Source organism: Eubalaena glacialis, chromosome 7 (assembly GCF_028564815.1).
Source record: "Eubalaena glacialis isolate mEubGla1 chromosome 7, mEubGla1.1.hap2.+ XY, whole genome shotgun sequence".
In the NCBI taxonomy this organism is placed as follows: domain Eukaryota; kingdom Metazoa; phylum Chordata; class Mammalia; order Artiodactyla; family Balaenidae; genus Eubalaena; species Eubalaena glacialis.
In genome coordinates this window covers 107,407,574-107,434,639 of record NC_083722.1, presented here as the reverse complement: position 1 = coordinate 107,434,639, position 27,066 = coordinate 107,407,574, and the positions used below count along the sequence as shown (strand labels likewise).

The 27,066-nt window shown below is 39.5% G+C and overlaps 1 protein-coding gene across 3 annotated transcripts in view; it reads left to right on the top strand.

Annotated features, from left to right (window-relative positions):
- VGLL4 (vestigial like family member 4) overlaps positions 1-27,066 on the top strand; it is a 153,072-nt gene that overhangs the window by 9,010 nt on the left and 116,996 nt on the right. For all 3 annotated transcript variants that reach the window (XM_061197276.1, XM_061197274.1, XM_061197275.1), the window contains exon 2: positions 4,524-4,589. In XM_061197276.1, coding sequence (XP_061053259.1) covers positions 4,526-4,589 — 64 coding nt within the window. In that variant the 5' untranslated portion in view covers positions 4,524-4,525. The remainder of the gene's footprint in view (positions 1-4,523; positions 4,590-27,066) is intronic.

The following is a 27,066-nucleotide window of genomic DNA, read 5'->3' as shown; positions in this document are numbered from 1 at the left end:
TGGCTTCTCTTGTTGCGGAGCACGGCTCTAGGTGCGCGGGCTTCAGTAGTTGTGGCACGTGGGCTCAGTAGTCGTGGCTCATGGGCTCTAGAGCGCAGGCTCAGTAGTTGTGGCACACAACTATGTTGTGGCTTAGTTGCTCCTCTGCATGTGGGATCTTCCCGGACCAGGGAGCGAACCTGTGTCCCCTGCATTGGCAGGCGGATGCCTAACCACTGCGCCACCAGGGAAGTCCCAGACACATAATTATTTTAATACATATAAAGCCCATTCACTTCTGACACCCTATGAGGGAGGTAATATCAACATCCCCATTTTACACATGAGCAAGCAGACACACAGACAAAGTCAGTTCCCAGGTCACACAGGTAGGAAGTGGCTATGCTCATTCAAGCTCACACGGTTAGTGTCCAGAGACCCCCCCCTCTTAAACCACCGTGATGCTCATTTCCCTCTCAGCAGACTGTGGCCCTCCATCAAATACTATGACTGTAGTTTTTTCCCCGATGTTACTCACACGTCTCACATGTTTTATTGGGTTTCTTGGACTGCGGATATTGTACAAGATGTAAAATTCAGAAGTGTTTTTTTTTTTTTCTTTTTTCTTTTTTACTGTTATCTTCCACCTTTATTTGCTTAGGCCTTTTGTGGCTAAGTAATGCCTGATCCCTGGTCCTCCTCTCCCACCTGTATCACTGTACCCACTCTTGTGGTCCTTATCTCACACCTGGTTCCTACAGAAGCCTCCTAGCTGATCCGCGTGACTCCTGACTTCATCCCTGCAGGTCAAACCATCCTCCCCACACCTGCTAAACTAAAACATCCTTGACATCACCTCCCCAGCCTGCTCCGGGACTCACCACTGCCCGTTGCCTACTACAGTAAGTGGACGCCAGTCCGGCCAGCCTTGCGCTGTCCCCTGAGTTCACCCACATCGTGCTCCCCGCACTTAGCAGCTGCAACGGTCCTCGATCCTGCCTGGGCGGGTCTCAGTCTCCCTCCCGGGCTCTCATACCTGCCGCTGTGCCTTCCCTCAGGCTGTGGACCCAACAGGACTGTACATGTAAGGGTCAGACAGGGTACTTGCACCCAGGAAATATTCAGACCGTGTGATCCAGGTGAGTAGGAGAGGTCAGAGAGTAGAGACTGCCCAGGGGAGAGGAATGGGGAGGAAACCTTTGAAGTGGCTTTTTAAAACACACACACACACACACCAAACTGAGAAAAAATGCATGTTCATGAGGTGAACACTTCAGCTGACACTGATCTCTCTTTTATAGCACACTACTCGTTTCAGTGTTAAATTATATTTTGTCTTTTACTATGCTCTTAGATTTGTCTATTGTTGTCCCATTCCATATACTTTAGGTTCACGAACAAGGTCGTAATTCCTGAAAAGCAGGGATCATGTCTTCTATTCCTCTGTGACCTCTCCCGAATACTTTGCTGAACTCAATAATTGTGTAATAAAAATTGGTCGCATTAATAAGGTTGCAGCAGATGGCAGGTGCCTTATAGATGAACCTTAAACACCTAATCTCTTATCTACCTACTTTGAACCTAAGTTGCTTGGAGTGAGTGAACTTAAATAATCTTCCACATGCTAGAATTCTGGGTCTACTTTTGTGTCATTTGGTATTTTTATGCTTTGATATTTTGCTTCTATGCACATACTTTGCATAAGAGGCACATGTTAACATGTATCTTTTTGGGTTTAGAATTTTGAAAGCATTGTCCTTCAACTTAATGAGGCAATTAATTTAAGGAATTGTGAGTCTAAATACTGCTAAAACAGGCATTTACTTAAAATAAAAGACTTTAAAGTCAGGGACTTCCCTGGTGGCACAGTGGTAAAGAATCCGCCTGCCAATGCAGGGGACACGGGTTCAAGCCCTGGTCTGGGAAGATCCCACATGCCACGGAGCAAGTAAGCCTGTGTGCCACAACTACTGAGCCTGTGTTCGAGAGCCCGCGAGCCGCAACTACTGAGCCCATGTGCCGCAACTAGTGAGCCCATGTGCCGCAACTACTGAAGCCCATGTGCTGTAGGGCCCGCGTGCCGTAACTACTGAAGCTCGCATGCCTAGAGCCCATGCTCCACACAAGAGAAGCCACCGCGATGAGAAGCCCAAGCACCGCATCGAAGAGTAGCCCCGGCTCGCCACAACTAGAGAAAGCCCGTGCGCAGCCAAAAAAAAAGACTTTAAACTCAAATCTTGCCTGAATAGGAAACTGGCTTGTGTGACGAGAATGTAACTGAGTTCTTGTGAGTTCAGCAAACCTTTTCCTGTCAGTCTGTCCCAAACTTTTCTTTTCTTTGCCTTTGAACAAGTTCCCAAATCCTTACTCTCAGGAGGTGATCTTTTCTATCTTACAAGGAAGACAAGGATCGTGAATGTCGTTCATTTTTCTCTCCTATGCCTCTGATTTTACTCACCTCCTCCTTGTCTCTGAAAAAGAAGAAATTTACTGTTTGCTTTACAACCTCACTGTCCTCCCTGTCACTCAGCGTCCTCTTGGACTCTCCTCTGACACCTTGAGACCTCCCAAGCTCCATCACTTCTGTCTGTGTTTTCTCTTATCCCCGCTGCCCCCGACACACGCCCCTCATTACTTCCTGCCTGCTGTATCCCTGTGTCTTTCAGGTTGTCCCCTGCCTTTGGCTTGCTATATCTGTAGGCTGCGACTACAGGGCCCTACCAGGATAACTTCCCTGGAACACATCAATGGCCAAGTTATTGCTCGGCTCAGAGATTTCAGTGGCTCCTTAATGCGGACAAAATCCAGCCCAAATCCCGTTCAGGCCCTCGGTCCTCCCATGCTGTGGCGCCGGTCCAAGTTTCCATCCTTGTCACTTCCTGTCCCCACATTACTTGTCTTCTGGCTGATTTGGGCAGCTTGTTCTTGAATGGATTCTGCTTCTGTTCTTCCCTTCTGTGCTTTTACCTTTATTCTTCAGAGGCTCAGCTCGTCTTCTGTTTTCTCCACAGAGCCTTTCAGAATTCATTGATATTTCTATAGGATTTTGTTTATAGCACTGTTTTGGCACTTAGCACCTTTTGCCTTAATCCATGATTTCCAAGTGTCCCCTAAGAGGTGTTTCAGGTTAAAAGAAAGGCCAGTGAAGTTTGAGAGACTTCAGGTATATAGAGCTGCCCTCCCTACTGCCTCTGCCCCTGCAGAAGGCACAGCAGCCTATCAAAAGCACAGGAAGGAAAAGAAACTGCTTTATTTGGTTTATTCCAGTGTTTTCCCAACTTATTTATCATAGAAAAAATTTTTTCTTACAAAATATTAACATCCAGTGCAACACTTGGGGAAAACACTGCCTTAAACTAGATTTCTTGCAGGCATGTCTACTGTATAAATTGAAAGCTCTTTGAAGGCAACTGTTGGGCTCTGTTTATTTTTCCTGCCTTAGTACATAGTAGATAATGTTTGTTGAATGAAATCACATTGCAAGATCAAGAGCTGATGTTTCTTTGGAGGCCTGAGGTATGAATATTGTAAAGTAAAGCTGGTCTGCTATGTCTTGTAACTGGCACATGCATAGTAGGTACTCAGTAAAGGCTGAAGAATGCTGGGTAAATGCTGAGCATCTCTAAAGGGTGCACTTAAAGTATTTTCTCTCAGTTGTTGAACTAATAGGGTGTGTCTCTTTTCCTAATAACTGTGTGTGCGTGCATGCATGTGTGCGTGTATATATTTAAATAATCCAAAAAAGGAAAACTGGGTAAAAGTAGCCTGATTCTCTAGGTTTTCCACCATCTTTAACTCTTTTTCAGTGTTTGCTTTTATAGGTGTGCTGTAATTTAAGAAAACAGAATTAAAAATAAAAATCCAGGTTTTAAAACAAAAAAAAACGTTGGTGTTAGGTGGTGGTGATAGCTATAAAACATGACATTTAGAAATAAAGATTCCTATTGGACTTAAAATACCATTTAACTCACCAATGGAATTCACACACTTTTCATGAGTACATTGCCTATTTTAAGCTACACAGTTTTGCAGAGTCTCAGCTAAGGAGGCAAAAGAACAGAATGGTTCAATCTTAGTAATTTTTGTTAAAACTAATAAACCAGCAACAACGACGACTACCACCACAATCTCAGACCGGTATAATGCTGTGTTCATAGAGTAGCCTTTGTTCTGAGAACTGTTTTTTACTGGGTATGTCTGGACATGCATGTTGTTACGTACGCACATAAACATTTATAAGCACGAATAACATGGGCATGAATATTCACAGTATCCCTTCTTTTAGTTCTGACTTGAGCTGCTTCCTGGAATTGGCAAGGTTTGGCTGAGTAGACAGAATGGAATTTAACCCCTTTCTCTATCTGTTCCTGAACCACGTCCATTGGATCACATCACAGGCTGGGAAGACTTTCATCTTCAGCATTGTGATTTGCATTTGGTGGAGGCGTCATTCTAATGGTTAACTGCCAGAATTCTAAAAAAGTCTTTGGAATTCCATTTAAATTCATTTTTTCTCTCTTTTTTTCCTTCTGGGCTCCAACCAGGAATGGAGACGCCATTGGATGTCTTGTCAAGGGCAGCATCCCTGGTACATGCTGATGATGAGAAACGTAAGTCAGGAATCCATTTTAAGTGTTTTTTTTCACCTATACCCCCTTGTCTCCTGGAGTATAATAAAATCACGTGTTTTTCCACATGGTTTTGTGGCTATGTGCTGTTAATTTTGGTTGTTTTCTTCAGAGATAACAGCTTGGCATCCTTATTTTTGTTTTCGAGTGCCAGAACATGTAAGTCTTCTGTTATCTTTGGATGCTAGGGCTTGAGCTGTTAACTCAGGAAGTTCTTTTCCTCCGCAGCTTACTCTAGTGGGATCTGGAGTGGAGATACTCCTTACGTGTCTCTGGAAGTTTAGATAAATAGGTGTTTGTTGATAGACTAATTGACCAGCAGAGGACTAGAGATGCGAAGAATCATCCAAGATCATTCATGTCATTGGAAGTGTGCATATAATGGGAAGTAGTCGTGCAAATTCCATTTGCATTGCTAAAAGAGAACAAATACTGGGGGGAGAGCGCGCGCTAATGTGGTGGGGAAGGGGCACAAGAAGAGAGAACACCGACATTGGAAGGTCATTTGCCACTGTGTGAAAGTGATTTTCCTGCTCGTCCTAAGGTGTATTTGTTTTTAAATGTTACTGTTCACAGTTGATATTTGCAAGAATGACTGTTTTCTGTGGAAGCAAGGTTGAGTGTTCTTTTGTAAGCACTAAAATGCTACTGACAGAAGATTTGGTGAGATTGAGCTTTTATACATGGTAAGTTCTTGAAGATGAGCAACTTTCCAGTTTAGTTCTTAATAAATTGGCAGCTGAAGTGCCTGTTCCTTAAGATGTAAGGTCTGCCTTTCTACTAGCTGGTAGGACTTCTATTTGTCTAAGGCTCAGTTTCCTCATTAGTAACCCCGAAATAATAGTTGCTACTTACAAAACATATGTGAAGATTAACTGGACTTTGTGTGTACAGTACTTACCTTAACTGTCAACTGGGGCGACTGCCTTGCCCTGTTCTCTCTAGGCACCTTGTTGGCCCTCTGGTAGGACTTTCTCCAGTCCTTTATGTCATCCCTGTGCCTGCGGCTTCCTCCCTTCCCCCACTACCACCACTCACACAAGATCATCTTTAGACGAGTGACTGAATGAAATAGCCATTGAAGTTTTTTTTTTTTTTTTCCCAACCTCTTTTGCAATTTACATTTATTTAGCTTTTGATTGTTGGGAGGTATAATTATCCTTTCCTAAGGAAACTGAAGCTCAGGGATGTGAAGTGTCATTCCCAGGGACATTGAGCTCGGGAGAGGCAGCTCAGGTTGTAGGCTTTTATTGAAACAACAAGAAACTCCTTTATGCCTCTAAGATTGCAATAAGCGTTACTGACTTGAGTAGCTAGTTACAGATTTCGTTAAACATTAATATAGCTAATTTAGAAGTTTTTTATGTAAGACAGTATTTTGAATTTCTCTGTTTTATAATGCCCACATTTAGTTAGGATCAGTAAAACAAAATCGTGTTTGTATAAATGAAAAATAAGTAATGACCTCAGGGTAGCTTTTTGTGTCCTGAGTGAAGAGAGTAAAAGTTTCTTCTCTTTTTCTGCTGCCTTCTCAGGTTCTCTCCTGGAGCCCAGCTTCAGGATCAGTCTGCTCAGGTTGGAAGCCTGAATAGTTACCAATTCAGTGAGCAGTGATTGAAGGCTTATGGAAAAAGGGGTCTTTCTCGGGGGCAAGTGGCAGTCCTGCCTTCATGGAGCTTATGAACTGATTTATGCATTGACTCTTGTGGCTGTAAAATGTATGTCAGGAGCCTGGGTGTACTTGTGACATAGATGCAGGGCCTCCGTGGAGCCTACAGTTTGAGAGAGCTGCTTTTCATAGAAACAGAACGATACTGCCAAGGGAGAGAGGAATTCTTACTTTCCTCCTGCGTTGAACACAGTATTAGCGTTTTACAGAGGAAGGATATATACATATGTAAGGTCAAAGTGATCACAGGGTAGACTTTATTCTGAACTCCAATTCATTTAGGAATGGGCATGCTTCTGGAATCCCTCTATAATGGTTTCAGCATCTCAGGATCATTTTTTGCATTTAAAGAAAAGTAAAAAAAAAAAAAAAAAGCCCAAAGATGTCTGTAATCATTAACACGGAGGCGACATTTTTGAGAAACTGTTTCACTGTGGTGCTCTGTGTACCACCCAAAGAACAGAACCCAAGAACCAGGGATTCACCATATTTTCTATTACCTAACAATGTAAGAATGTGAAAATTCAGGCAGTTTATAGACAAAGTTGAACATTAAGTTCACAGCCTTTCGGTAGATTTTTCAGACCTACTTGTGCTTGTTCAGCCTGATTCAGCTTTCTCTGCCCTAGATTAATTCTATTTTAGCTTTTGTTGAAAATTGCTCTTATACTTCACGTTCTCCTCAACTTTAAAAAAGTCTTGTGTATGTAATCTGATTCGGGTGTCTTATTACAAACAGAAAAATGTTCTACGACTTGAGATCAGTTTTCCAACTTGTGTTGGTGACCTAAATGGTTCTCTTTCCTTTTGCTCCTGGAGAACCAGTAACTTAGGCATTTTTGAAGATGCTATTGTTTTAGCATTTGGAGGAGAACAGTGTCTGTTAGGAACTGAGTATTTAATACCTGATAGCCTTAAGGCTTCATGATGTCTACCAGCAAAGAATCAAAGAAATATCTCAATAGTACGCCGCAGAGCTGAAGTCAATAGTGAAATGGTGGTTTTGTAGTAACACAATAGCCACTTATCTGGATGGCCTAGAAGGAATACACTTACTTAAAATAATCATTCCACTGCTCATGAGACATTGATTTAATCAGCATCCCAGGTAATCCTGGAAGGTACTTAATGAAAATACAACATGAGATGGCCGATTTTCCATGTGCTTGAGGAATCTCTCCTTTCGGGGATCATTAATACTGGTGCTGGGAAGACCTTAACCTTTGTCCAAGTCTATTTTTTAGGAGTCAAAATTGAACAGAATTTGTGGACAGGACACGTAGGCACCTATGTTTATAACGTCACCTGGGTGTGTCTTTAACGTGATACTGCACTTCATCATGATATGTACAGAATGTTTTCTTTTTGGTAATTTTGTTCTTATATCTTCTAAGTTCTTGTATCTGCTGACTTCCTTACTTAGGCTGAAATAGTCTTAAGAAACACGTAGCTTTGTTTTTGAGGATTTTGGTGGAGGGGGTAGTGCTTTTGATCTGGTCTAACGATTATATGTGTGATCAGAACAAGCTGGGTAAGGTCGGCGTGAGTGACACAGAGCAGCAGGGGGAGAAGGCGGCTTTTGCAGTGTTGCTGTTGCATCTGCTGCTAGAAATTCACGAACTCCTTGTTTGGTGAAGGTCACTGAATGTTGAGTAACTGATGAAGCGTAAATTAACCATCATTCTCCAGGGAAAGCATTCCTAGGAGCATAAGCTCTAGTTAGTATGGGGGCCAGTGCCTCAGATGTGTGGAACATTTTCATGTGTATAGGTTGTGTTCTGTTTTGCCTTAAAAAGGGAAAAAAGAAACCTATACGCTTCATTATAACATAAAGGTGAGTTGCGCTCACATACTGTCTTCTCAGATGGACTTCTGTCCTCCTAGATCACCATCACTTCGTGCCAGCCTCTTCGTCAATCAGGTCACTGTGTGTATAGGTTACGGTGCTTTAGCCGGTGCTTTCCTGTGACCAGGGCTGCTCCTGATTTTTTTTTCCCATTCTCTCCTTCCCTCTTATCCTCTTGCCTTTCCTCTCAGCACCTGACACAGTGGCTTTCAAACATTTTGGCCACGGCCCAGAGTAAAAAAGCATTTACCTTGTGACCCTTGTACTCATATTGACGTAATTGATACAAAAGCTTCATGAAACAATTCCTACCCTGGCTTTGTACAGTGTAGCTTGATTTGCCTGTATTTCTTTGCGTTTTACTTTGTCCAAATAAAGGTTGGGTCATGACTTATTAAGTTGACTTTAGGATCCACAAATGAATTGGGACCTGCAGGTGAAAAAAACATGATTTGGTTTATGTATCTCTTTCATTGGGTAAACTTGCTTCTGGTTCCTGCATGTATGTACTGGGGAGATTTGACTAACCCGTGGGGCATGAAGGTACAGTGAGCCAGGGTATTCAGATGAGCTGGAATCCATCGGTGGCTGGACAGGGGTGACGTCCTCACATTGTTCCCGGGCGAGAGCACTGGAGGACTCGGCGTACCCACTGGGAGCAAACAGGACTGCCCCGTTAGAGGCAGTTCCTCTCTGTCCTAAGCCTGTATTGTTCCTGATTTTTAGAGTCAGTGCTCAAGAAAATGGTCACTCCCCTTTGGTTAAACCTACTTAGGTCCCTCTTGCTTCCAAAAGGGTGTTCCATTGAGACTGCCTAACGGACACTGATGGAGAGCCTACCGATCGGATCCTTTGCAGCCTAATTTGATGGCTCCAATCACTGCATTTATGATTTTTATCCTTTATATCCTAACACCTGTAGAGAGACCATGTATCCAAGACGGGGGCTCACCGTGGCAGTGATTCCCGGAGAGAGGAGGAAGGAGTATTTGTAAGCATTTTGCAAACACCTACCCAGGTGATTCTGATGTTCGGTCCCTTCCCCTAGATGTGAGTTACTGAGTCACTGGTCTAATAATACTCCTTCGGGAGTTCTGGATCTGCATCTTTAAGAAGGAGGGACTAGATCTTCTAGGTATGAGACGCTGAAATTCTTTGGCTATCATAACCCTTTAACCAGGTTGTTTATAGTTTGTTCCATTTCCTTCTCTCTCTCTCTCTCTCTCAATATATATATATATGTATAATATATATGTATGTATGTAGTGTATGTGTATGTATACACATATATGTGGATTATTTTTACTGAAACATTTGAGAGTAAATGGGAGATATCATGCCTCTTTACTCCTAAATACTTAAGTATGTATTTCCTACGAATAAGAACGTTCTGTTGCATAACCACAGTTCGGTTATCTTTATTACAGTGTTACTTAAAAATGTATAAGTAGAACACTGGGCATAAAATGTTTATGCTTACAGTTCTTTTACAGCTGCATAGCCAGGATATGAACTTATCATTTAAATGTAGCCCGTAAAAGTTAGCCATAATCCAATAGATGATGATCTGCTACGGCTGAATTCTGTCCCCTTGGCGTATGGTGCCCCTCCTGCCGCGCTGCGCTTGATTCTTTTAACGCCACCGTGCCTGTACTGCCATGTGTCCTTTGACACAGTTTCCCCACCATTTTTATCTATGCAAACTCTTGTAAAATATTTCATTGCATGCGTTATGGTGACATAAACTGGTTTTCTTTTAGTGCAGATACCTCAATCTCATACTAGGTCTGTTTCTGTATTTTTCTCATTAGACCAGGAAAAAAAAATGCAAACACAGTCACCAAAATCATGTGCCAACACTTGGTTATATTTATAGTAGGTGTCTGATACAGGACATACGTTAGATTTTTTAAAAAAAGATTCTCAGTGGAATAACAGCACAAGTGAAAACTCCTTCCAGATCCCGCAGCATTTGCCTGTGGACCTCAGTTTAAGGGTTACTGTGTTATCTCATTCAGTTCTCACAACGACCCTACTCAGGAGGCACTATAATTAGTCCCATTTTATGACCAAGGAAACAGAGATGTACAGCACTGAAATAATTTGCCTAAGGATGCTTAGCTGGTCATGGCGTTGCTGAGGTTTGAACTCGGCAGCCTGACTCTGAAGCCTAAGCCCTCATTCATCTGCTCTGTGCGTCCTCAGGTGGGAGGCCATTGAAGACATGGTTGCAGATTAAAAACAAGCAAAACTGTATATGCCCCCTCCACTTATAAGTCAGCAAGGAGGTTTTCATTTGGAAAAGTTTCCCAACCAGTGAAGCAGAATTTCCTAGGTATGAAGTAGCTGTCATTAGCCACATGTGGAGGACGGGTGTTAGCACGTATGCAGGGGCTGCCCGGACTGTCCTCACGCATGCCGGTGGCTCAGCTGCCTGCCGCCCCAGAACTTCTCTTTACCCTGAGCTTTCTTTTCCTGTAAGTACCTCAGTGGACACAAGGAGAGGCTCTCGGCTCTGATGACACGGGCTGCTTACAGAGTAACAAGATCCCTCATTGCCAAAGTGCCCAGGCAGAGATGAGATGACAACTGTTCAGAGGCATTGAGGAAGGGAATAGGCATTGGGTGAGTGGCTGGGCTTGAGGACCTAAGGTTCTGTGGGTCGGTGTTAGACCCCAGACCTGTTCACGGCAAGGGTTCTGCACTATTCTGCTTCGTATTCCACACGTGGACCGTTTGGTGCATATGATCAGCCTTTAATCAACATCTGTAGGTAATAAAGTAACTGCTGGAGTGAAAGCCTCATCTCTAAGGAATTAATTTATTGAACGCTAGCAAAAATGACCCACTCTAATTATCACTGTTACTACTAATAACATACAAATTCAAAGGAGTACTGATTCCCTCTTGATAATACTTCATAGTTTGCAAAACATTTTCATTTGATTCTTATAACAAGAACCTTTGCAGTAGGCTGAGTGGGAGGTGTCAGAGAAAAAATGAAGCTTTAAGACTTTGGATGCCTAAGTCAAGATTAAAGTTTAAAAAAAAAACTTGAGGTGCTTCCCCCACCTGCCCCAGTATCTTGATGTGCCATCACGTGCTACGATCATCAGAATAGCAATTAATAACTGAGTGTCAGCTGTTGCTGGGTAGTGCAGAGTCCTCCAGGCGAGGAACTCACAGGTCCTGGGGAGCTGTCTTCTTCTCTGGCTTCATGTTCCCAAGCCTCCTTTTGATTTTCAAAATAAGGAGACTGAATTTACTGCCTTTTCTAAAGGTTGGAGTCACTAATAATTTGTTTTCTGCATTCAGTTATTTACCTTTCATGAACAATGGTATTGAAAAGATCATTGCCCAGTAGTCCATTTTACTTTAAAAAGCTTCAGAAAACATAATGCGGGATAGTATTATGTGCTTATTTAAGACACTCTCTAGGTGTGGTCAGATGCTTTAATCACCGTTTGCTTCCCAGGGTAGGCACCTGGCATCTAATCAGAAGGGCTACCCCCCAGAGACAGCTACTACAAATGTCTCTGCTATTTTTGTAGTTTTATATCAGATCAAATTAGCATATTAAATGTTAGAAATGGATCTCACTGGTGAAAATAATGGCTTGTTAATTAGCATAATGGATGTTGGAACTAGATTCTTCCACTGAATAGCTCTTTAGACACTTGAGGATGGTTTATTATTTCCTTTAAATGAATATTTTTCAGTCTTTAGAAATCCCTGCTTTCCTTTAATACACATAAAAATGTTTTGAACTGTTTTAACGTCATTCGCAATTCAATTAAAAATATCAGAGTCAAAAATCCTTGGCTGATAAATCCACGCACATACGGTCACCTTATTTTTGATAAAGGAGGAAAGAATATACAATGGAGAAAAGACAGCCTTTTCAATAAGTGGTGCTGGGAAAACTGGACAGCTACATGTAAAAGAATGAAATTAGAACACTCCCTAACACCATACACAAAAAGAAACTCAAAATGGATTAAAGATCTAAATGTAAGGCCAGACACTATAAAACTCTTAGAGGAAAACATAGGCAGAACACTCTATGACATACATCACAGCAAGATCCTTTTTGACCCACCTCCTAGAGAAATGGAAATAAAAACAAAAATAAACAAATGGGACCTAATGAAACTTAAAAGCTTTTGCCCAGCAAAGGAAACCATAAACAAGATGAAAAGGCAACCCTCAGAATGGGAGAAAATATTTGCAAATGAAGCAACTGACCAAGGATTAATCTCCAGAATTTACAAGCAGCTCATGCAGCTCAATATCAAAAATAAACAACCCAATCCAAAAATGGGCAGAAGACCTAAATAGACATTTCTCCAAAGAAGATATACAGATTGCCAACAAACACATGAAAGGATGCTCAACATCACGAATCATTAGAGAAATGCAAATCAAAACTACAATGAGGTATCACCTCACACCAGTCAGAATGGCCATCATCAAAAAATCTACAAACAATAAATGCTGGAGAGGGTATAGAGAAAAGGGAACCCTCTTGCTCTGTTGGTGGGAATGTAAATTGATACAGCCACTATGGAGAACAGTATGGAGGTTCCGTAAAAAACTAAAAATACAACTACCGTATGACCCAGCAATCCCACTACTGGGCCTATGCCCTGAGAAAACCATAATTCAAAAAGAGTCATGTACCACAATGTTCATTGCAGCTCTATTTACAGTAGCCAGGACATGGAAGCAACTTAAGTGTCCATCGACTGATGAATGGATAAAGAAGATGTGGCACATATATACAATGGAATATTACTCAGCCATAAAAAGAAACAAAACTGAGTTATTTGTAGTGAGGTGGATGGACCTAGAGTCTGTCCTACAGAGTGAAGTAAGTGAGAAAGAGAAAAACAAATACCGTATGCTAACACATATATATGGAATCTAAAAAAAAAAAAAAAAAGGTTATGAAGAACCTAGGGGCAGGACAAGAATAAAGACGCAGATGTAGAGAATGGACTTGAGGACACGGGGAGGGGGAAGGGTAAGCCGGGACCAAGTGAGAGAGTGGCATGGATATATATACACTACCAAACGTAAAATAGATAGCTAGTGGGAAGCAGCCGCATAGCACAGGGAGATCAGCTCGGTGCTTTGTGACCACCTAGAGGGGTGGGATAGGGAGGGTGGGAGGGAGACGCAAGAGGGAGGGGATATGGGGATATATGTATACGTATAGTTGATTCACTTTGTTATAAAGCAAACTAACACACCACTGTAAAGCAATTATACTCCAATAAAGATGTTAAAAAAAAAAAAGAAAAGAATCTTTGGCTGAAGTACTTACCTTTTTTCATTTGATACATACCTTTCTCCACGTTCCTCCCTCCCCATCCTCTCCTCCCCTCCCTGCGTCTTGAGAAAATCCTTGCCCTCCCTAATCAGTATCTTGTCCAGACACCCCCAGCACAAGGACTGTTCTTTGTTGGATGTCTTCCAAACCATCATTTGAAGTCGCTGTCTTCACCCACCCTGGCTCATCAGTCTCCCTCCTGTAAGATGGAACGTTCACACCTGAACAGTGATTTGTGTGTGTGGTCTGGGTACAGTGAACTGAGGACCACCACCAACCTTGTCTTAGTCATGAGTCCTTGGGGGTGAAGGGACAGAGGGAGCCGGGTGGGTTGGTGACAGGTGCCTGAAGCGGCCAAGTGTGAGACTGCAGGGTGCAGGGACTCCTGGAGAACAGAAACTCTTCCTCCTTTTCAGGGGGCGGCCCCCACCCAGCTCCAGCCACTGCTGTGCCAGAGCTGGCTCACGGGAGCCGCTTGTGCGGGTCTCCTCCCAACCTCGAATCACGTTGGGAGCTTGAAATCAGCCCTGGTGGGAGTATTTACACCAGATCCTGGCTTTTTTGTTTTCCCTCCTTACAGAGCCAGTTGTTACCACTGGCTCCAGCTGACTACTTTTACATGTGAATGTGGAGCTCTGATTGTTCAAGACATGATGAAGGCTGGATTTTTATATAAAATTTCTAGATACTTAAAGTTCCATGTGAGGCCAACAGTAGTTCCTTTGCCAAGATGGAATCTATAAGTATCTATCTAGTATGTGCTTTCTAGTCTAGTCCCAATACTTCTATTAATACAACCTAAAAGAACAGATTTTTAAAAAAATCTCAGAAATAACTAATTTTCTTGTCAACTGCATTATTATGAACTTTCATCAAATCTTTAACCGTGGTCATTTTTAAGTCTTTTGTCATTTACAGACAGTTCTGGGTGTACTCTGATGCTTTTGCAAATATGTTCCTATAAAAGGGTTTCATCTTCCAGAAATTCATGGAAAAGAGTCTGACGAGTATAGGTTTCTGGTAACTGACTGTACTGCTGAACTGAATGAATAAGCATTTTCAGAACACTAATGAAAAACTGACGAACTCATAAAAGTGCTAACAAAAGATCAAGATGAAAAAAAAAAATTAATTACATGGGACTGAGTGAACTGATGAGGATGAGTATAATTCTTGTGACTTTGTTTGAATTAAAAAAAAAAAAATCCCACAAGGACTCAGAGGCAAAGAATATACAAATCAGTTTTCACTGCAAAGTAAAGGAGCTGTTACAGTGGAGGATTACTGGACTGAATGTCAATATTATGACATAGTATGAGTGTGTTTCATGTTTGGTAATTGCAATCATTGTTGCTTTTGTTGTGGTCATCCATGTACAATGCTTGGTGTCAGTCTATTTATCTCTTGTAAAAATAAAATACAGTGTGTGTGTGTGAAAAAAACAAAAAGCAACTTCCATCAGCTTCTCTCCCCTCCCCCTTTGTAGTTGTGAATTCCTATAGCAATTCTTTAAGAGCTGGAAAAGGTGATATTTAATATTGAAACATCGCCAAGTATCTATCATGATCTCAGTGTGGACATGAATCTGGGTATGTGTGTATTTCTCCTTCCATTCAGATTGTTTATTTTTAAAAGACAAAAGGCCACATCTTTTCTTCATCTTCTTTTGTTTTCTTAAAGATTTATGTTACACAGTTATGAAATGCTTGTTGACTTGGCATTGTATGTGGATATAATTTGTAGAAGCAATACGTGTGGGATTTACACTTTTAGAGAAATCAAATTCAGTTTGAAAAATCAAACTGTTACTTTCTCAGTGGCTTTTTGATTTATTGTAACTGCTTTTTATTGGATCAAACTCTTGATTCCTTGTAAATGAAATGAGTACAACTTCTTTCCATTTGAGATCGGGGGAAGTTACCATTTCTTTCTCTAGGACTGCCTTTTTCCTCAGAGTTTACATACATGTGTTTTTTTCTCCCTCTGAAAAATACTGCTTAAAAGTCCCTTCTCTCATGGAACTTACCTCGTTTAACTGGGCTGTAGTCACTTCTTAAATGAACTTAGGCAAGGCAGAAATCCGTTTTGTTCACCGGTAAGCAGGGGTTGAGAAGAATGATTTTTTTCAGTTCCCCAGCAAAGTGCTAGCTTAGGGTGCTTTGAATAAAACACTTTAAATTACAAAGGAATGTTTCATTTAGGAATTCAGGAGGACATACTGGATGTTTGGAGTAAAATGACAGCCTGAACACATGCATCAGGCTCCCCTCTTAACAAAAATCCTTTAAAATAAGAAAGTACACTATACATTAAAAAAAAAAAAAAAAACCTGTAACACTGCGGAAAAGTAGCAAGGGTGCCTACCTTCGTTAGACTAAAAGTTATAAAGAATTCCTGGAAAACTGAAAACAGATGGGATTAGATTGACAAAAGAAAACAAAAACAAAAGTAAAAAATCATAACCCCAAACACAGGTGCAAAGCTGAATTAAAAGCAGAACTTACAGTGGCTAACACCTGCCAATGGGAAGGGGCCCTGGAGCAAAATTCAGGAAATTAAAGTATTCCATTTATAACAGTGATCCCCTGGCTAAGAACTGACTGTGTTCACAAAAAGTCAACATCCTGTTTGGGAGGGTTCCTCAAGTGGGTTTAGGGACCTGAGAGAGAAGCAGAGTAGAGTTTAAGATCACCATGGGCACCCACAGCAAAAAGGGTGCTGGGGAAGGAAGTCTGAGCCTTCTAATAGGCAGTATCTACTAAAATCCTTCACACTAGAGGCAAGACTTTCTTATTTTGGCGGGTCTGTGTACTTGTCTCCCAACCTGCCTGCTGCTTGTTCCTCACTCCTATACCCTAAGGCAAAGCCCATCATCAGGCGCATCCTGTACTCTTTACGTAGAGCCCTACAGTTGCGCCTCCCCAAGGAGAGACCTCGTACTAGAGAGGAAACAGGCATTAGTTGCCCTTGTGGATCAACCCAGTCTTTTATTCTTAAGTATGAATGAATATCAAGGGATCATCAGACATTTGAGGAAAACAAATAGGATGAAAGAAAAGAACCTGAGTCAGAAGACTCTGGGGAATATAGGAGAAGTAAAAACATGATAGATCTTCAGAGAGATTTGACAGTATGAATATATTAAATAAAAGTACCCTGCTATGAAGAAAAAGATCATTTAGAACAACAAAGTTTATGGAGATTAAAGCTATGATTATTGAATTTAAAAGATTAAGGAAGATCAGCTTGAGAATTGAATGGATATGACTGAAGACAAAATTAGGGGTTTGGAAGATAGGCAACAAAATGTTGCAGAATTTTACAGAGATATTAGGATCTTATACATCTGCCAGATTGAAGTTCTGGTGGGATGAGGCCAAAGCAGTACTGAGAAGAGGATGCATTTATTAGGAAAATAGGAAATAAGTGAGTCAAATGGACAACCAAAACAGTAACAAGAACAATAATAATAACAAAAGTAGAAAGAAAAATTTATATCTGCTTTTATCTTTATAAATGAAAATAAACCAGCAAACCCAAACAGTAAAACCCCAAACTGTGTTTTTTTAAGTATAGTTTATTTACAATGTTGTGTCAGTTTCAAAGGTATGTACTGCAAGTGATTCAGTTATATACTGAATATGTTTGTTATTATTAGAAAACTAGCCATCCTTTAAAAGAAACAGCCTTGTAGAGGTTTATGTATTTCAGAAACATTTAGAGAAGTCAAACTAATAAGACCAGTGAACAATAAAATTCAAAAAATGTAAAGAGTCTGTAAGCTCCTGGGCTCTGTGATAAAGAGCCCAACTAAAGAAATTTGATCTAGACGGTTCTAATATAATTCTTCCTCTGGTGAAAGCAGTGAGGGGATTTACAGGATTTCATTCATTCAAAAAATATTATTGAGGGCCAAGTTTGTGTAGAGAACCATGCTAGATTTGAACAGAACACATTAAAATGTGTAAGACTCAACATTTGCTTGAAAGCTAGCAAGGGATAGATGTTAATAAACAATTGTGTTAGTTTTCACTTGCTACTGTGACAATCACTGCAAACTTAGCAGCTCAGAATCCCACCTGTTTATTTTATTGTTCCCTTGATCTTAATTTGGTTTCTCTAAATCTTCCTGAATTAAGCAATTTTTGTTTTGACTGTAGTACTGTAGGTCTACTTTTCCTTATTATTTTCCTTCTCTCTGAGCTTTCAGAAGAATTTCAGAGATAAATCACAAGAAGCTACTTTACCTTTGTGTGAATAGACCATTAAAAAAATCTTTCTGTATTAAATTTTAAACTTTTTTTCCTCTAAAAATGGGTCAGTCTGGTTACCAAGGAGGTGGCCTTTTAGATAATTCAGTGTGAGGGCAGGCCCTGCTTGCCTTTGTCCACATCACTTTTTTGTGTGTTGTGTAAATATACACTTCATGAGCAAAAGGAAAGCCTTGTTAATATTTGTATCATAACTGAGCATATGCTCCATCAGCAGCATTTTAACCAAACAGAGTAAATTATTCCTGAGACTTGTTGAAAACCCAGCTGCACTAATTGTAGAAGACTAGATGTTATTCAAGAGTATTTTTCAAGAGTAATGAATTAAAATATAAAATAATTGTTAATTGTCCTTGAAGTATATGCATAGAGCATATTTAGAGAGTGAGTCAAATTTTGTTTTCTTCTATGGGTTTGGTTATTTTTCATGGTATTGAACCTGAATTTCAGTTGAGATGTATGGAAGTCTCATTATTTGATATTCCCATTTCATGTGTGGCGCAGATAATTTTATAAATTAATGTCCTAGTAATAATAGCATGAAGGAATAGCATGGTGAAAGGTTATCAGTTAGAAGATAACCAATGAGTAAAGGAATTGTTTACATCTTGGAGGAGAGGGAAGGGTTTAAAAACGTTTAGTTTTACATTTAACTTGAATATTACTGGTAAAGTTTGGCTGTCAAACCTCAAAACCATAGTGTCCTAGGTGAGGATTCTCAACCCCCTAAATTTTGCCTGTGGAGATTGGGATGGGATATTTCTATAATAAGAATGAAACTTGGTTTTTCTTTTATTAGATTTGTTTGTAAATATAATGATATTTATGTGCTGTGATGTTTTCAAGCGAGACCAGTGAGCTACTAAATATTTTACAGCACAGTGTTGTGAAGTGCCAGCATTTGGTTTTGGCATTTGACGTATGTTATCCTACTGAAATAATTGATACACAAAAATTTTACGTAATGCTTTGTAATAGATGCCATGCTGCTGGTTGTGTGCCCCCTGGCAGCTCTCAGCCAATGGGAGCCTCCCTCCCAAGGTCATGTAGGCAGTGACCGGTGGGTAAGGGGTGTAAAGGTCCAGCCAGCCCTCTTGCCCTGACTCCGAAGGTCGCTGTGGCCCTTGTGAGTGCATTGAAGGCCAACTTCTCCCTCTCTGACTTCTTCCCTTCCCCCACAGGGATGATCCTGAGAGAACCCCCCAGCAAACTTCCTGCACACTCTCTCCTCTCAGTCTGCTTTCTGGGGAACTCACCTTGCAGCAGACCTCTACTTCCCTTTGAAGACTTCTGTGCAAACAGATGCTAATTTAGGACCATAGGACTTTTCTGTATAGATAGGACTTTGATTATATCCTCTTGTTCTTATATCCTCTAATGCAGAGATACCCTAGCAATGTTCCTGATGTTTGCCTCTCTATCCTCTGCTTGGATGTAAGAGTTTATTACTTCACTGCATTGTCAGTTGTTAAACACTTTGAGGAGCTAGGGCAGTTTTATTATTGAGTGGAAATCTACATTGCTATAACTTTCACTCCTTGGACATATTTCTACTCCCAGCTACTTAGAGCATTTAATCCTTGGAATTGTTCGTTTCCATTCTTGCAATATTTGAAGAAAATTATCACATTCCCTTTTAAGTTTTCTTTCTAATCCTGAGATGCCTCGTTTCTCACTTATTTAGTATATGATGTGCTTCCTTTCTTTTTTCCCCCAGCTTTATGGAGGTGTGATTGACAAAAGTTGTATCGGGACTTCCCTGGCAGTCCAGCGGTTAAGACTCCACACTTCCAATGCAGGGGGCGTGGGTTTGATCCCTGGTCAGGGAACTAAGATCCCACATGCTGCGCGGCCAGAAAAGTTTTTTTTAAAAGTTGTTTATTTACTTGAGGTGTACAGCATCATGGTTTGATATACGTATACATTGTGAAATGATGACCACGATCAAGTTAATTAACACATCCATCACCTCACATTGTTCCAGTTTTGTTTTTTTTTTTTTTTTGGTGGAGTGAACACTCAAGATCTACTGTTAGCAAATTTCAAGTATATAATACAGTATTATTAACTTTAGTCACCATGTTGTGCATTAGATCCTCAGAACTTATTCATCTTTGTAACTGAAATTTGTACCCTTTGACCAACATTTCCCCATTCCCTAACCCCCAACCCCTGGCATCTCCTTTTCTGTTTTTTGTTTCTGTGTGTTCAACTTTTTAATTTTTATTTTCTATTATTTACTTATTTATTTTTCTTCTGGTTTTATTGAGATATAATTGACATGTAGCACTGTGTAAGTTTAAGGTGTACAGCATGAGGATTTGACTCACATACATCACGAAATGATGATCACATAGGTTTCGTAAACATCCATCACCTCATGTAGATACAAAAGGAAAGAAGAAAAATTTTTTTTCCTTGTGATGAGAACTCTTAGGATCTAGTCTTTTAACAACTTGCATACATAACATGCAGCAGTGTTAATTATATTCCTCATGTTGTACATTACATCCCTAGTACTTATTTGTCTTATAATTGGAAGTTTGTACCTTTTGACCAGCTTCATCCAATTCCTCTGACCCCGACCCCACCCCCGCCTCTGGTAATCACAAATCCACTCTCTTTTTCTGTGAGTTTATTTATTTGTTTTTGAAGTATAATTGACCTATAACACCGTGTTAGTTCCTGGTTCACAACATAGTGGTTTGATATTTCTATACATTACAAAATGATCACCACGATAAGTCTAGTTACCATCTGTCACCGTACAAAGATAGCACATTTTTATTGACTCTGCTCCCCTCACTGTACACTTCATACCTGTTTCTCATTCATTTTGTAATTGAAAGTTTGTACCTCTTTTTTTTTGATTGAGATATAGTTGATGTATAATATTATATAAGGTTCAGGTGTACAACATAATGATTCACAATTTTTTAAGGTTATATTCCATTTTTAATTATTATAAAATATTGACTATATTCCCTGCATTGTACAATATATCCTTAAAGCTTATTTATTTTATACATAGTTTGTGCCTCTTAATCTCCCTCACCTATTTCTCTCATTCCCTACCCCACCCTCGCCGGCAATCACCTGTTTGTTCTCTGTATCTATGACTCTGTTTCTCTTTTGTTATGTCTATTCATTTGTTCTGTTTTTCAGATTCCACATGTAAGTGAGATCATATGGTATTTGTCTTTCCCTGTCTGGCTTATTTCAGTTAGCATAAGGTCCTCCAGCTTCATCATGTTGTTGCAAATGGCAGGATTTCCTTCTTTCTTGTGGCTGAATAATATTCATATATATATTTATATAAATATATAATATCTCATTTTCTTACATTAATATATATTCATATATTCTCACTATATTTCTCACAGTAATATCTACAAATATAATGTATACTAATATATAAATGTCCTACATTTTTCACATTGATATCATATATATTATATATATACACATATGTATATCACATTTTCTTTATCCATGCATCTGTTTAGCGACACTGAGGTTGCTTCCGTATCTTGGCTATTGTGGATAATGCTGCATTGAACATGGCAGTGTAGCTATCTCTTTGAGATACTGATTTCATTTCCTTTGGGTATATACCCAGCAGCGGAATTGCTGGATCATATGGTACTTCTATTTTTAATTTTGGGGGGAACTTGCATACTGTTTTCCATAGTAGCTGCACCAATTTACATTCCTATCAACGGTGCGCAAGTGTTCCGTTTTCTCCACACCCTTGCCAACACTTGTTATCTCACCTTTTTGATAATAGTCATCCTAACAGGTGACATCTCTTTGTGGTTTTGATTTGCGTTTCCCTGATGATACAAAGGTGTAGTTGAGCACCTTTTTATATACCTGTTGACCATTCATATGTCTTCTTTGGAAAAATGTCTATTCACCTCCTTTGCCCATTTTAAAATTTTGTTGTTGGTGGTGGTGGTTTTTTTTTTTTTTTGCTGTTGACAGTATTGAGTATCATAATACTAAATATTAACCCCTTTATATAAAGGGAATTATATAATATTAACCCCCGATATTTACTCATAATATTAACCCCTTATCAGATACATAGTTTGACATTTTTTTTCTGTTCCATGGGTTGCCTTTTTATTTTGTTGATTGTTTCCTTTGTTCTGCAGAAGCTTTTTAGTTTGATGTAGACTCAGTTGTTTATTTTTGCTTTTGTTGTGTGTCCTTTCCATGTCATATCCAAAAAAATCATTGCCAAGACCACCGTCAAGGAGCTTATCCTTTATGTTTTCTTCTAGGAATTTTATGGTTTCAGGTCTTAATTTAAGTCTTTAAACCATTTGGAGTTGATTTTTGTATATGGTATAAGGGTCCAGTTTCATTCTTTTGAATGTGGATATCCAGTTTTCCCAGCATTGTTATTGAAGAGACTATCCCTTCCGCATTGTGTATTCTTGGCACTCTTGTAATAGATTAGTTGAACTGTATTTGCATGGGTTTATTTCTGGGTTCTCGATTCTGTTCCACTGGTCCTTGTGTCTGTTTTTATGCCAATACTATACTGTCTTTATTATTCTAGTTTTGTAATATAGTTTGAAATGAGGAAGTGTGATGCCTCCAACTTTGTTCTTCTTTCTCAAGATTGCTTTGGCTCTTCAGGGTTCCATATAAATTTTAGGCTTGTTTGTTTTATTTCTGTGAAAAATGCCAATGGAATTTTAATAGAGATTGCTTTGAATCTATGGATTGCTCTGGATAGTATGGACATTTTAATAATGTTAATTCTTCCAATCTATGAATATGAGACATCTTTCCATTTATTTGTGTTGTCAATTTCTTTTATCCATTTCTTACAGTGTTCAGTGTACAGATCTTTTACCTCCCTGGTTAAATTTCTAAACCCCTTATCATTCTTAATTATATTCCAGCTTGTCTTTATTTTAAAATGTGGTTCAGACCAGGCCTTGTCATGGTATTACATTTTCCATATATACTGTTACCCCATTTGAGAACCTTTGCACAACCTGCTGTCTCTGCTTGAAATACTCTCCTCCCCCATCTGAGTTGCTGACTCCTCCTTCACGGTCAGCCTTCACCTTGAACGTCCCCAGGGCCGCAGTTTGACTTTTATGAGCCTGAGGCACGTTTGCTCTTGTAGGCGCCTGCCTTCATCAAAAATGTTTTAAAAATTATATTTTACAACTGCTTTGGTATAAAGATGAATATATTGATATTATACATTAAAACATACTCTTCAACCTAATGGTTCATTTTTTCCTTCTGATTTTGAAAACAATTAAACCGTTCTCATGGGCGACCCCTGCTCTGCCACATGATGCTACGGTGCATAACGTATTTACCTCTGTAACCTCAGTGTGTAGAGCAGAGCCAAGCTCATGAATGAATGAAGAAAGATACCCTGGGCTCCAAGTAAAGAATTCTCTGACCAGAGTACATGAGAATTGTATATTTTTAAAATGTTTCAACCCGTATTAAGTTTTTATTATCTACCTAATACCTGCTCATCGTGCAAAGTCTGATAAATTCAGAAAAGTAGGAAGAAAAAACTCATAATCCCACCATCCAGAACATCACGTGTCTTCTGCTTTGTTTCTTCTCATCAGTTTTCTGTGCCTCCTTTCTTGTTTCATACAGTCACTGTTAGTTGCTGGGTGCACTCTTTAATATCCCTTTCCACTTAACATAATGTAAGCATTTTTTAACGTGAGGAAATGTTCCCAAATACTTTAACGGCTGTATAATATGCCATCCAGTGCATGGGCCAAAACAGATGCTCCTTTATTGTTGGAGTTTAAAGTTATTTCTAATTTTTCCCTTTTATACATAATACTGCAGTGAATGTCATTTATTCAGGCAGCTTCTTCTTCCCTTTCCCCCCTTTTTAGGGTTATTTCTTGATGGTGAGTTCCCAGACATGAATTACTGGGTCCAAGAATGCATGTATGCTGTTATCGCTACTTCTATCCTGGCTGTCCTGGGGTCTTTTCTTTTTCTTGTTTTCTTTCTTTCTTTCTTTCTTTTTTTTTTTTTTTGACTTTTCCCTGGCTCCTATCTTTATCACATAGAGCTGAATTTTCAGTTAAATGAGTTTTTAATGGGTGGAATTAATACTTTGCTATTTATAGTTTATTGTTTCACACGTTTTAGCTTATTATTTCCAAGTAGGTATATAATTTTGAAGGTAGGATTTTATATTCTCAATTTTTCATTGTGTCCAGCACAGTATAGAATTCATAGTGGGTACTTAGTTTTGGTTGATTGGTTGAGAAAAAGAGAATTTTAGAAGGGGACCTAATGCTGGGGAAAGATGACACAGTTTTATTGCTGTCAGATCAGATTGTCAGTTCTAGACATATGAATTTGTAATTTATTCTAGTAATAATAATAATAGTAATAATCAACTCCATGGGAATGGATCATCTCTGAAGGAGAGAAAACCACAGCAGATGAGAACAAGGCAGGGGACCGAGCCCTGGGGAGGGGAGGAGGGCTGCTGCCCTCTACTGAATACCTGCTGTAATGGTGTGAGCATTTCCACGTTTAATTCCCACCCATCCATCCATTCATCCAACAAATACGTATTGAAAGCTTATGAAGTGTCCGATGTCGTGAAAAGTAGTGAGATGGAGAGTATTGTCTCCGCCTGGCAAAGATTGAGAGAGACGGGGTGAGAAGCCAGACTTGACTGATTCCACAGTGCATATCCTTTCCACTGGGCTGTTTCAGTGTAGGTGGAGATTATTAAATTGACTATTTGGAGTTCACCATGCAAGTTTTATTTAGAATTTTGTTAAGGAGCTTGTACAAGTGCTTCGGATGAGAAAAAAAAAATTGGCTAAATGGTATCCACCAAATCTGTGGCATCTTCCCACTATCCCCCCGCTGCCCTTCTGGGATTAGTCTTAGAATATTACCGGAACCACGTTTTGGTCTAGTCTGCCTTGCATCAGGCTTGTCACCATGTCAGTCTGCCGTCTCCCCAAGGCGTCTTGATCTTTTGTGTCGTACTTTAAGCAAAATAAAATTTTAATTTTAAGTTGAATATTATTTTTCTTAGTAGGTATAAATTTGGTAGTGTTTTGGGATATTTGATTATCATACTGCTGTAGAAAATAGCACATGGTTGTCATAGTAGGGAATACTTAAAAATAAGATGGCATTTCTTAGAAACATCCCTTTGCTGTGATTTTTTTTTTTAATGAATATACTTAAAATTTTTTGTCATGAAAAATTTCCAACATAAACAAGTAGGGAAAGCATGATAATGGACTCTCTTATTCCCTTCGACCCGATCAGGATGCGATGTTGAGGATCAAAGCTAAACAAAAGCCGGTTTAAAAGGAAAGGAGAGTTGCCAGCGGGAACAGAATTCCTGCTGAAAGATAGTTAGTGCTTAGATCAGAATTAATACTATGTATCTTTGGAGTGAAAAATGCCATGATATTAAGGATTTAGCTATGGGTCTGAGCCATTTATTTGATGTGAATCTTTAAGGAGCCTCTATTCTTGAGAACTACCATCTGAGAAGAGTGGCTTTCATTGAAGCAAGCCCATAGAATTGTTGATTTAAATTGTAAACAATATGGCTTCAACGTTAAGCGAAATTTAAAAGAATGACTGCCTGTGTATTCTCTCCTTTGTGTTCACATATATTCTACTCATTATAGCACTAAAAAAATTTGCAGTCTACTTTTTTTTTTTTTGGATTCTCACAAATCATATGCATAGTCACTGATGGGAGTACAGATGAGCAGACTGTTCATACTTATTAATTCAGTAGTTCTGCTTCTAGGAATTTATCCTAAGAAAATAATCGGAGGCTTACACAGTGATGCTTATGGTGGTATCACATGATATAGAAAACAACCTAAATATTTAACAATAAAACTATACATGCGGTATGACACTAATTCTGCCAGAAATGTGTCTCAGGTAGGTAAAAACTTGTGTCAATTTTAGCTGTAGTTCTCTTTTGATCCATAATATTGGAGATGCAGTAAGCCCCTTGTATCTGGAAACTCATTCCTGGGGAAATTTCTTACATAATTTCATTGGTAATTCTTCTTATCTCTGTTTTTTTTTTTTTCTTCTTTTCTCCTTCTGGCAGTTTTATTTTTCAGATGTTGGGCTTCCTGGAGTGGTCTTCTCATTTTTCCACCCCGTTCTCCCTTTTTTCCTTCTTAACTTTTTATTTTACTTTCTGGAAGACGTTTCTCAACTTTATTTTCCAATTCTTCTATTATTTTTAAAACTTCTGCTATCATGTTTTTAGTTGCTAGAGCTCTTTTGAAAAATCACACCCTCTTTCAGGGCTGCTATATCTCTGAGGCAATTGATAGAGTATTTTTAAAAGTTTTCCTTCTTCTTGCATAGTCTTCGTGTCCTTGGGACGCTTTTGGGGTTTGATTTGGCCTCTATCTTCCATGTTAGTGGCTTTCGTAAAATAAATACCTGCATGTCTACTCATGGTTAAGGTCAGAGAAGAAATCACAGAGTTGAATAAAAGGTGAGGGGTGGCGACTTGTACTCTGAGCCCCACTGTAGAGGGACCTCTGGGGGCCACCTGTCTGTTAGGAGAACCTGCAGTCTCAGTATAGTGGGTCTTTCATCTTGGGCTGGTCACGTCTCAGAGCTTCCCAGAGTTTAGAAGTCTGGCTGCTGGCATTCTGGAAGCAGGGGGGGATGTGTAATCAGCCTGCCAAGTGAACTTGGCTAGGTGCTCAGCTAGCACAAAACTGTGTCGTTTTATACCCGACCCCTTGTTCGCTATTCCTTTACTCTGCATTTTTAAAGACAGCTTTATTGAGATACTTAGATTGATGTACCATACAATCGACCAATTTAAAGTGTACAGTTCGATGGTGTTAGAATGTTCCCAGGGTAGTATATTTGTAGCTTTGTGTAAATATGCTTTTTTCTTTTTTTAAGTTGAAACATATTTGACATATAACATTGTGTAAATTTAAACTATACAACACGTTTAATACATTTATATATTGTGATATGATGGCCATTGTAGTGACGGCACCTCTATCACATCACATAAATACCATTTCTTTTTTCGTGATGGGAATAATTAAGATCTAGACTCTTAGCAATATTGTATTATGATACAGTATTGTCTGTATTCACCATACTGTGCATTAGATCTCTAGGACTTACTATCTGCTCGTTGCAGGTTTGCACCCCGAAACACCATCTCTCCTATCCCCCCATCCCAACCCCTGGTAACCACTATTTTACTTTCTGTTTTTATGAGTTTGCCTTTTTTAGATTCCACAAGTAAGCGAATCCTGCATTTCTTTTTAGAGCACTTATTTCTTCCTGATGTT